This window comes from Propithecus coquereli, unplaced genomic scaffold, assembly GCF_000956105.1.
Source record: "Propithecus coquereli isolate 6110/MARCELLA unplaced genomic scaffold, Pcoq_1.0 Scaffold9, whole genome shotgun sequence".
NCBI classification, from domain to species: Eukaryota; Metazoa; Chordata; class Mammalia; order Primates; family Indriidae; genus Propithecus; species Propithecus coquereli.
Genome location: NW_012155284.1, coordinates 14,941,353 through 14,953,750, shown reverse-complemented (window position 1 = coordinate 14,953,750; position 12,398 = coordinate 14,941,353). Strand labels below are relative to the sequence as shown.

Sequence of the window (12,398 nt, the reverse complement as noted above, 5' to 3'; positions counted from 1 at the left end):
CTAGAATACTATATATAGAAATGTTTTTTGGGGAGCACAAGAAATATAATCCTGTCCTCTCTTTACCTCTGGCTATAATATTTTACAAAATAGTCTTCTTTTTTTTTTGGTCTGGGTACTTAAAACTTCAAATAATATCTCAACTTATAGAAATATACTCTTTATTATTATTCTTGATGCCTCCCCCTTAAGTATATCCAGATTTTTTTTTTCCTTTCCTTTTCTATATCCTGGGATTTAAAGATGCTGATTGCTTTTGTTTGCTCTCAAATTCCTTGGTATTTTTAGAAAATATATGACAGAGATAGATTATACGAAAATGAGTGGTAACTTCAATTTATAATTATTATTTGATGATTTTGAATAATCTTCTAAATTATTTATAATCGTCACACCAGTTGCCATGCCAATAAAATTTACATAATATTTATTATGGGAATAAATATTTATTTCCTAGTAAATGACATATCCACAAAGGTCAGGTTTAACAGTTTTTAGATGTACCAGAAAGGAAACGACAACATTAATAATAAAGATTAAAGTCACTGGTCCAAAAAGACAATCTGAACTATCCTCTCTTTAAAAGAAAACTTACCCAGTGTTCCACAGGGCTTATTTTTATAAGTGCAGATATCATATCTATGGAGGAGAGAAAAAAAGAGATGAAATTTGTAATCTGATCAAGTTTGTAAAATATTCATCACATTTCTTTCTTGGAGTTCTGGTTGTCAGACCACAATCAATGCAATTATGAGCAGCCAGCTGGATTGTCGGCATTTTCAACACTCTGGGGGACACGGCAGGCTGTACTATACTCACAGCCTCTGGCTGCAAGCCAATAGAACACCTGCCAGTAAGAAAAAAAGGTTAAAGTGGATTTTTGTAATCGTAAGTTCCATAAAACCATCTACTGTACTCTTCTGAAGTTAGAATAGCTTATCTGCAGATTGCTACTGCTTCTACAAAAAGCAAATGGGTGTAGATTATTTCCAATCTCTTTTGAACCCGCTAGAATATTTTTTGTTATAGCCACAGGTATATTTTACATTTCTGAGCTATAAGCACTATATGGAGTTGTTTTAACTCTAGTACAGGTTCTTGTTTTAAAAATATATATATAGTGTAATACAACAATGGGAATAAATTTATTCAATTATCACATATTTTTCCTAGCTACATACCACCAATTTAGTGTGGTTAAGATACAAATATTTTTAAATGTTTTACAAATAGCTAAATGAATTTCTCAATAGAAAGCTTTCCTAATTTTGGTCAGACTTTAATTCTATACTATACTGAATTATAACTCAATACAAAAGATTGAGTCTATAAAGTAATGTTGTATATTTTTAAAATATTACAGGTAGAATGCTAAGTCAATATTGGTATAAACATTTTAAACATTTTTATAATGATATCTGTGTAAACTAATCTTTAAAACCAAAAGTGTTTAGAGTTTCTAAAGTGAGAATAAAAAATAAATTTAAAAGATTGAAAAATTATATCTGCCTATGTTTTACATTAGAAATGAAAAGTTTTTCAGTAAAAAGTAAAGTTTCACAAACTACAGGGAAATCCAAGTTGTAAAAGTTCTCTTTTATTGTATATAAATAATGATTACTCAATATCAGTGGGAGGATTAGCAATTAGTCCCATTCTTATTTATCAATCCACAGATCAAAATGTATTTTCGTGAAACAAATATTACAACCAGTTGCATCACTGTGTTGTCAAACTCATTAAAATCCATGGAGATTCCTTCTGCCTATTTTTAGAATGTCAAACTCTTCATCCTGTTCATCTTTCATTTGAGAAAAGGGACTTTCCTTTCCGCTTGCATAAGTTTCTCTTCTGACTATTCACATACTCATCCCCTCTCTTTCTTCTTTTGCAATTGGTAAGCCATGGGATTGCAATGTTTGGAACATTCTTGAATGTAAGATATAGAGAGGGTACTGGTGTACTCATCAAAGCACCAGAAAGCATATTCTGGGTGTCACAGTCAATTGATCTTGTGATCATAGTGTGTTATGCCTATTATGTTAGGCATATATAGACATAACCCATCCCAGCAGTCTTCAAGAAAATGTAAACAAAGACTTTTCATAGGTTATCCAGATATAGATGTTTAAATTAGAATCTATTTCCAAACCCTCAAGTTCCATATGTGTTCCTTCCTAAAAGTGGTCTGCCTGAGAATGCACTTACAATCCTCCAGTTTTCCTTTCCTCTTTCCCCTTTTATAATTGCCCTGTTTCTACATTACAAACAAGAAAGAATACCTAATACCCATCCCAAACCTTGTTCTAGTGCATTGTTCCCTAGCATAAATGTCCCCAGAACATAAAGCAAAGGGATAATTCAAGAAAGCTTTGATCTTAGGGGATACACCGGCATGGTGGTTCACACATGTTATCCCAGTGCTTTGGGAGGCTGAGGTAGGAGGAGTGCTTGAACCCAGGAGTTCAAGGCTGCAGTGAGCTACGATTGGGCCACTGCACTCCAGCCTAGGCAACAGAGGAGACCCTCTCTCTTAAAAAAAAAAAAAAAAAAAAAACCTTAGGGGATAACCCATTAGGAGCAAAGCAAGAAAAAGTTGAAGGGAAGGATGCTTGCTTATTTCATCCTAGTAAGGCTCTATACCTTTCTGCCAGTCTGTCTGTTTATAAATCAATCTATTAATATATAACTATCTTGCAATTAGAATTCAGAAGTGGGATGGCTGTCATGGAGTGTTCATTTAATCTAAAAAATGAAGTGAGACTTGTCATTGACAATAAGTCTAACTTAGGTAAATAGTTTGTCAGTAAGGACTGATTTAGACAATTAGATTATATGCTGAACATTTTTCATGATTAAATGAGCTAAATATGTAGTTACAAAGTTTTAATAAAATTCATTAAAGCATATACACAATATATAATATGTTAACTACGGTCTCTGTAGCTACTTAAAATTACAATAAAAAGTATTTTGGATATTAACTTAAAATGTGCAAAGTGGTACATCATTTTTCAAAATTCATTTAGGAGGTACATTAAGCAAAAAGATTGAACACCACAGACAAATACAGCTTTTATTTCCAATTCATAGCAGTCCTTTCTTATCTTATTTTGCCTACATCTTTTATGTTATATTCATGATGAATATTATTTAATTCTATTACAATTGTCCTAAATAACTGCATAAAGGCTAAATTCATCAACCAATAGTATAAGCTAAAGCATCTTAGACAAAGATAATTCTATTTGCATCTTTCTTAAATCCTCTAATATATCCATAGAATTCTCTATATCATATTCTATAGGAAGAAGACACACTATTTCCTCATGGCTTTTGCATTCTCGTCACATTGTATCTATCTATCACATTGTATCTATCTCATGGAGAACAATTATGACCATGCATTATCTTTAACACTAAGTACTGAAAAGCAACATTTTTACATTCATTCTTTCATACATGGCTTTGCTGAGCACTCACCATATGCCCAGGTATAGTGCCATATATTTAGAATCTAAAGATGAATAAATAAGTTAGTTTTGGTCTATTTGGGAAAAAATACAAGATAAGCTACAAAACGACATGGAAAGAAGATTAAATGAAATAAATGCAAAAAGTTAAATTTACACAATACAACCAATGTTTGTTAGCTATCATTATGATTATTCTCACAATCAAGTAATATGCAAGTATTATAGGAATACAGAGGAAGGAGTAATTCCACAGGGAAAACTAGGAAACAGATTCACATAAGACATAACATCTGAATCAAATGTTAAAGATTTAGCCAGATAAAAAAGAAAAGTAAAGACATTCTAGGCACAGAACAAAATATTCAAAAGAACAAAGTCTGGAAAGGGTATAGCATATCCAAAGAACTATGAGAAGTTCAGAGAGGATGAAACATTAAACATACAGAATGAAATATCAGAAAATGAATTGGGGGGGCACAGATTATTCAGTATTTTGAACACCAAACCAGATTTATGTTTTCATATAGACAAAAGCAACTTGGAAAGTTTCATATTAGTCTGCATAATAGGAAAGTTTTTTAAAAAGTATGTTTATGTGAGTATATGTTTATTTGAGATTGAGTTTGTATATAGATACAAATATGAGAGGATTAACAGTGGGCATCTGAGAGAAAGGAGGGAGAATATAATGATTTTTATTATGTATCTTTCTGTAAAACCAACATTTAATCAGAAAGTGTTTCAGCTATGCCTGTCTCCGGTGACCAACACAAGAGATATTTTATAATCAGCTTAATGAATGTCTAATGAATGTTTAAAATGTGTTTTTCATTGAAGAAAAGAATTAGTGGTGTTACAAATCTGTAGATGGGCCAAAATATTTCAGAGGCACTGCCTCACTTTGCATGAACACTTAAAAAACCCAGGAAGCATTGCTGGCTGTACACTTCAATAACACATCTGAGATTTGTCCTGTATGTACACTTGTTGGTTTGGAACATTACGGTGCCTGATGACAAATGTAAGGGTAAGCAAAATTCTGTTCCAAAAAATATTTTCATGTATATATTGAGAGCACTTTTCATGCAAAATGTTGTCAGAGCACCGAAATAACAGAGAGCTGGGATTTCATCAAGCTTATAAAATGAGGAGTATGAATTATTTTGTGCCTTTTTTGTTTATTTAAAAAATATTTGTATTGTATGATGGAATTTGATCTATTAATAAAACTTTCCTTCATAATAACTGGTAACAACCCTCATTTACCAAATCCTAAGAGTTTGCTTAACCACATTAGCTTAAGTCAGTTTACAAGAATAAAAATTCCTGATTGATGGAAAGAAGACATGATAGGATAGTAAAAAAAATAATTTACCTATGATGATACCTACTTCTAATAGAGTTATCTTCTTTAGGCTATTCCTATAATCGTCTTCTCTGAATGTGTATCATGGAATGGTAGAAACAGACTGCGAGCAAAAGAAAGACTTCAGTCATGGATTAAAAACTTCATACCATCTTATCCATGAATTACATAATATAGACTCAAGTTGTATTTATATTATAAATTGGAAATGATAAATCTGAAAAACTGAAGTTTCTATTCAGTGTAAACTTGCTCAACTATATTGAATTTCCTTGTCAATATAAAAGTGATGAATGTAAATATTTTTCCATACTTTGATTGTGTATGCTTGCTCGATATGTTACCTGTACATTAATAAAAAGGTCTGGCATAAGTGTAAGGTAATCATTTGAGACATTTAAAAAATTTTTAAATTTCTTTAATTCCATGATTTGCAAATTTATAAGTTTCTATTCTGTCATATTTTACCTTTTTAATTTTGGGGGGGTTATTTTTTATTCTGTCCCTACCTTATTCCTATTTTTCTTCTTTTTTGTGTATAAATTCCTGATTCTTTCCTTTCCTATAAACTATTCTCTTTCTTATCAGCACCACATTTCTACAAATGTAAAGAATCTTGAGAAGTCATCTAATGCAAGCTGTATTACACATAAACCATTATCTCTCAAATTAGGCCAAGTATGAACCAGTTTAGTTCAGTTCCTTGATATATCTCTCAGTCTTTTTCCATCTTACCATTAAATATCATTTTCAACTTCATGCCATGATAATCATCCTCATAAGCTTCACACCTTCCCCTTTCTTTCTCCTGACTTTTTCATGTTTACCTTGTATCACATTTACTGTATATCTCATCAACTCTTCTCTGCCATACTGTAGGTTTGCCTTATTTTCCTCCAGACCTGAGCCACTTCAGGAAAAAAATACAAAGAAAAACAATGCAAGGAGTCTTGCTTTACCTCAAAGATATAATCGATGTGCTTTTAGGACTTATCTTGCTGCTGTGCAAACTTAAGAAAAGAGAGACTGAGGAAAAAGAGTTTCCATTCCCTACTCTCAGCACCCTTCATGCAAATCAGTCACTACTAAATCTTGGCCAACCCAGATGTGACGAGGACCCTTAAACATAGTCCTGTGATCTAAACTTCAAACTAGGCTAAGAAGTTCACTGGAATCTTAAGAAGACAGAGAATAGCTGAAATATAATTAGAAAAGTTCTCTGGATTCTGAATTTGGACAGAAAAACAGCACCTATCACTGTTGTACTTTTTTTGTTTTCTTTTCCTAAAACGATAATAAAGGTTCAGGGCAGATGAAAATTAAGAAACACGATCTTAGAGAATCTACATAAAGCCTGGTACTTACAGGAAATCAGAGTTCCACTTTTGGATAAGTAGATAAATGCATATTTTGTCATTCCCTTACCCAAAATTCATAATGAGGTTGGCTTGATCGAGCAAGATCAGAATCAGAGAATTTAGTTGAGACTGTAACATAGGTTTATTTTTCTGCTACAGATACTTTCAATTCATTAATCTCCTAATCACTTTTGGCTAGGCATGGTGTCTTTGTCCATTTTTGTGTTGCTGTAAAGGAATACCCAAGGCTAGGTAATTTATTTTAAAAAAGAGGCTTATTTGACTTATTGTTCTGCAGGCTGTACAAGAAACATGGTGCCAGCAACTGCTTCTGGTGACGGCTTCACGCTGCTTCCACTCATAGTGGAAGGGGAGCCCAGGTGCAGAGATCACATGGCAAGAGTGGAAGCAAGAGAAAAAGGAAGAGGTGCCAGGCTCTTTTCAACAACCAGCTCTCGTGAGAACTAAGAGTGAGAACTCATTCACTGCCACAAAAATGATACCAAGATATTCATGAGGAACCCACCCTCATGATCCAAATACCTCCCACTAGGCCCCATCTCCAACAATGGGGATCAAATCTTAACATGAGACTTGGCAGGGCCAAACGAGCTCCATTTTAAGGTCTACAAAATATAGCATGATCTTAAAATGATGAAAATACTTCGATGGGTTCTTAAAACCTTTTCCAAAACTACATTCCATTCTTATCTAAGAGAAATAATCATTGTAAAGAATAGTTCCTTTCAGATGATTTAGTGTTAAAAATGGAATGAACCAAAAATCTAGACTTAGAGTCTCATTTGTTTAACACTTAGTCATAGACATACTTCTAAACCAGAATGTTCTATGTATTATGCTGTCTCATTTAGTTCTCTTACATGTGGTGGTGATGGGGTTCAGGACAGACTACCCTAAAATACAGCACGCTGGCATATTGAATATTGTAGGCTAAAGGAATTTGAAAAAAAAAAAAAAACAGAAGCAAGAAGGTCACTCTGACCTTCCCCCAACCCTACTTTCCTGAAGCAAGTCATAAAACCTAGGAAGAATTTCCCAGACTTTCCCTGAAGTAGGTCATAAGACTCTCAGGTGAGAGGTGCATCCCTCTACTAGGGAGAGAGGAGGAAAGAATATCCTTATGTCTGAAAATGAAGGGACAGAGAGAAGAATTTGAAGAAATGGGCCTTACTAAGTTTCCTCCAGTTTATTACCATTAGATCATATCCTTTTTTCCCTATCATATGTGTATATAACTAACCACTCTTCATCAAACCTACCTTTCAAAAAACTCCATTTTAACTATTTCTTAGTCTTCGTTTCCTTATGAAAGCTCCCAAAAATGTAAAATTTGTATTAAATAAATTTCTGTACTTCTCTATTGTTAATCTGTCTTTTGTTATAGGGGCCTCAGTCATGAACCTAGAATGGATAGAAGAAAACATATTTTTTCTCTTCTACAGTGGTGAAACTCAAGTGATAGTGACATAGCTCTTTCCACTTTCTTTACATGTACTGAGGCAGCAGCATTATAAAACCAACTACAATTATAAAGATAATCATAATAAAATAATGTAGAGAAAAAATTATTTTAACCCAAAATAGGCAAGAATGCATACCACTCTTTAAGATAAATGAAAAAAACTGTAAGATGACCTTAAATAATAGGTAATTTGGTTCAGTTTATGTAACCCACTCCACAGGTTACATTTTTGATAATACTCATCTCTTTATCTAAATGGCATTCATTTATCTCAGGAAAGTTGCTTTCTGATTATTTTTGAATGCTTAAAACATAAGACCAACCATACATATACTCTCTAATGAGCAGGTATGTTTGCTATTATTATGTGAACCATCTCATACAATAGTTCTCAAAGATATGTCAGGGTCATTTGCTTAGTAATTACATGATACTTTTTGCTACTAATTCCTATAATATGTCAGATGCTGCCCATGGTTTTGCTCATGGCATGAATTAAAGATTTACTATTATAGTCTATAAAATACCTACTTGGCTATTTATATCATAATACGAATTGTCCATTCATTCTATTAGGGTGTTTTTATTGGAAAGCATAGAGATAGTTAGTCAAAATGTCTTTTGCCCTTAGAAAATTGTCCTCGGATCATTGCAAAATACTGATTTAGCTGGCAAGATTGAGACTTTTATATCTAAGTTACAAAAGCCTACCAATAGAGGGTTTTCACTCCCTTACAATCATCAATAACCTCAGTTCAACAGACTGTAACATCTGTCTTTGTGGCCTTTCTTCATTACTATTCCAACCCTTTTTCTTCTATTGGATAACAAAGTAACTTCCTCTTCGATTGTTTTGTCACTAAATCATGTTACAATATTTATTGATGATGAATAAATTATTACTATATTTCTATACATTCAAAAAATAAGATATTATATCATTTGCATCCTGAGTTTTAGTTACCAACATATTTTGAACATCTTTCTATGTCAGTAAAGACATATGTACATCATATTAATGGCATTAACATATTCCACTATATGGATGTAGTAACCAACACTTTAAATATTCCCTATTGTTGAAAACTTTTGTTTCTAAGTTTTCATTGATATAAAATTAATTACAATGAACATCACTATATTTTTGTATATTTTTCTGATAATTTTTCCATTACAACTTAAATTAAATTTCCATTTACAATTCCAATTGTAAATTTCTGGAAGTGAAACATATTTAAGGATTATCATTCATAATGTCATGATCTGGACCTTACCTAATTCTCTTGCCTTATGTCCACCTCTGTCCCCTCTTTCCAATCTCAAGACATATTTGCCTTCTTTTCATCTATCTGGGACACTTTTCTACGGACCCCACTTTCCTTTCCTAGGGTTGCTCCTACTACTCTTTCAGATTCTTAATCAGTGCACTTCCTCAAGGAAATCTTTCCTGACTAGATGAGGTTGCCCTAATAAATACTTGTCCAGCTCCATAAATTTTTCCTTCATACCTCTCATCAAACTAGTAATAGCAATTTTATGTTGGTCTTTTCCACTGAACTATAAATTATTTGAGATTAGGGATTGGTTTCTTTTGCCCGTTACTGCATCCTAGCAGCTAGCAAAATTCCTGGAGCAAGTAAGTTTTTAGTGTCTATTGAATTAAATCCCTCTAGAAAAGTTATATCAGTTTATATTTCCTCAAGTCCATATCTCAAAAGCTTTTAATTCCAATAATCTAATAACCATTCCAATTTTCACTCCCAATTTCCATTTCCCAATAACCATTAATAGGAAGAAAATTATTTTTAAGGCATCAAAACACAGTTGGATGCTGAAGTTCCTATATGTTTGTCAGGAAAGTAAAAAATTGTAAAAGGTACATTTACTATAGTGTTGCTTTGGGAAGTAGATAATAGAGTAAGTTTGATTCATGTACAAAGTTAACTATAAAAAGATTCTTTCATATTAAAGAATCAAAAAATTAAACTTTTTTTTCAGCAAATATTTACTAAGAGCTTACCATGTATCAGGGTAAGAAAAAACTTGAACAAGACTAACATAATCCATTATTTTAGAAAGCTTAGAAACTTTTCTAAAATCAGTAAAAGCATAATTTAACAACACAAGAAAAAGAAAAGTGTTTTTACTGTTTTATACCGTGGAGTAAATTTATTAGACTGAATTTTGGTCCTTTGGAAGTCACTTATGAGTCCTCCCTTTCCTTTGTTCTTTCATATACACGGAACAATCTTCCTTCAATGTAACTGTATTTGTCCTTTCAATTCCAATCATACTTATTTACATCCTAAATTCTCTCTTGTTGGGATGAACGCAAATATCTTTTACCCAAACCTATCTTATACAGTGCATATCTGTATAAGCTTATTATTCCTAAAGCATAGTTCTCTTCATGCCATTCTGCCACTCATAAACTGAATTGTCTCTAAGAATCTAAACACCTTAACTTGGAGTTCAAGATTCCTCATAATCTGGCTTCAAATTATCTTTATAGAATTGTCTTTTACTTCTGTCTACATATGTCTTCTGCTGTAGCCAGTTTTGGCTTATCTAAAGAACAATTTAACCAGTCCTTCTCAAAGCCTTCCAAAAGATTGAAGAAGAGAGAATACTTCCAAACTGATTTTACGAGGCCAGCATTACCATGATACCAAAGCCAGACAGGGTCGCTACAAGAAAAGAAAATTACAGACCAATATTGCTGATGACAATAGATGCAAAAATCTTCAACAGAATACTTGCAAACCAAATTCAAAAGCACATTAAAAGGATCATTCACCATGATTAAGTGGGATTTGTCTTGGGGATGCAGGATGGTTCAACATATGCATCAATAAATGTGATACATCACATTAGCAGAATGAAGGACAAAAATCATATCATCGTATTGATTGATGCAAAAAATTTGAAAAAGTACAAAAAACCTTTCATGGTAAAAATTCTCAACAAATTAGGTATAGAAGAAATAATCTCATCAAAGCAAAGGTCCTATATGACATGCCCACAGCTAATATCATACTCAATGGTGAAAAGTTGAAGGTTTTTCTTCTAAGATCAGGAACGAAACAAGGATGCCCACTCTCACCACTTCTACTCAACATAGTACTCAGCAGAGAAATTAAGCAAGAAAAAGAAATAAAAGACATCCAATTGGAAAGGAAGAAGTAAAAGTGTCTCTGTTTGCTGACACCATGACCTTACATATAGAAAACACTAAAGACTCCACCAAAAAATTGTTAGAAGCGGTAAACAAATTCAGTAAATACAGAACACAAAATCAATATACAAAAATCAGCAGCATTTCTATACACTAACAATGAACTGTCCAAAAAGGAAATCAAGAAAATAATCCCATCTATCAGCTACTCAGGAGGCTGAGACAGGACAATCCCTTGAGCCCAGGAGCTCAAGACCAGCCTGGGTAACACGGTGAGACCCTGTCTCTAATAAATAAATAAATAACCCCATTTATAACATATAAAATACTTAGGAATGTATTTAGCCAAAACAGTGAAATATCTGTACACTGAAAACTATAAATCACTGATGAAAGAAATTAAAGAAAATACAAATCAATGGAAAGGTATCTTATGTTCATGGAGCGAAAGAATCAATATTGTCAAAGTGTTCATACTCCCCAAAGTGATCTCCAGATTCAACGCAATCCCTATCAACATTCCAATGACATTTTCACAGAAATAGAAAAACAATCCTAAAATTAAAATGGAACCGCAAAGGACTCCACAAAGGATCCCACCTAGCTATAGCAATCTTGAGCAAAAAGTAAAAAGCTGTAGTTATTAATTACTAATTTAAAAATACGCTACAAATCCATACTAATCAAAAGAGCATAATACTACACCGGGAGCAGTGGTTCATGCCTGTAATCCTACCACTTTGGGAGGCCAACGCGGGAAGATCACTTGAGGCCAGGAGTTTGAGACCAGTCTGAGCAAGAATGAGACCCTATCTCTACAAAAAGTAAAAGAACAAAAATAGAAAAATTCACCGGCCTGGTGGCACGTGCCTGTTGTCCCAGCTACTTGGGAAGCTGAGGTAGGAGGATCACTTGAGCCCAGAAGTTTGAGGTTGCAATGAGCTATGATGATTCCACTGCATTCTAGCCTAGGCAAAAGAGCAGGACCCTGTCTCAAAAAACAAAAAACAGCATGATACTGGCATAAAAACAGACACACAGCCCAATGGAACAGAACAGAGAACCCAGAAATGAATCCCTGCATTCATGGTCAAGTGGTCTTTGACAAAGGTGTCAAGAATACACAATTAAGAAAAGACAGTCTCTTCAATAAACGGTGCTAGAAAACTGGATATCCACATGCAGAAGAATGTTATTAGACCCTTAAATCACATCATACACAAAACTCAGGATGCACTAAAAGCTTAAATATAAGATCTGAAACTATAAAACTACTAGAAGAAAACATAGGCAAAAAAAGCAAAAATAGACAAATAGGATTGTATCAAACAAAACAGCTTCTACACAGTAAAGGAAACAACTAACAGAAAATATCTGCAACCCATACATCTGATTAGGGGTTAATATAAAAAATATACAGGTATCAACTTACCAGACTTCAAACTTTATTATAAGGCTGTAGTAATCAAAACAGCTTGGTACTGGCACAAAAATAGAGCCATTAACCAGTGGAACAGAACTGAGAACCCAGATATAAAAC

The 12,398-nt window shown here is 33.2% G+C and overlaps 1 protein-coding gene across 1 annotated transcript in view; it reads right to left on the bottom strand.

Moving 5' to 3' along the window:
* The window catches only part of ADAMTS6 (ADAM metallopeptidase with thrombospondin type 1 motif, 6), a 302,363-nt gene that overhangs the window by 162,413 nt on the left and 127,552 nt on the right, over positions 1 to 12,398 (bottom strand). The window contains exon 7 of the mRNA XM_012664545.1: positions 596 to 639. Coding sequence (XP_012519999.1) covers positions 596 to 639 — 44 coding nt within the window. The remainder of the gene's footprint in view (positions 1 to 595; positions 640 to 12,398) is intronic.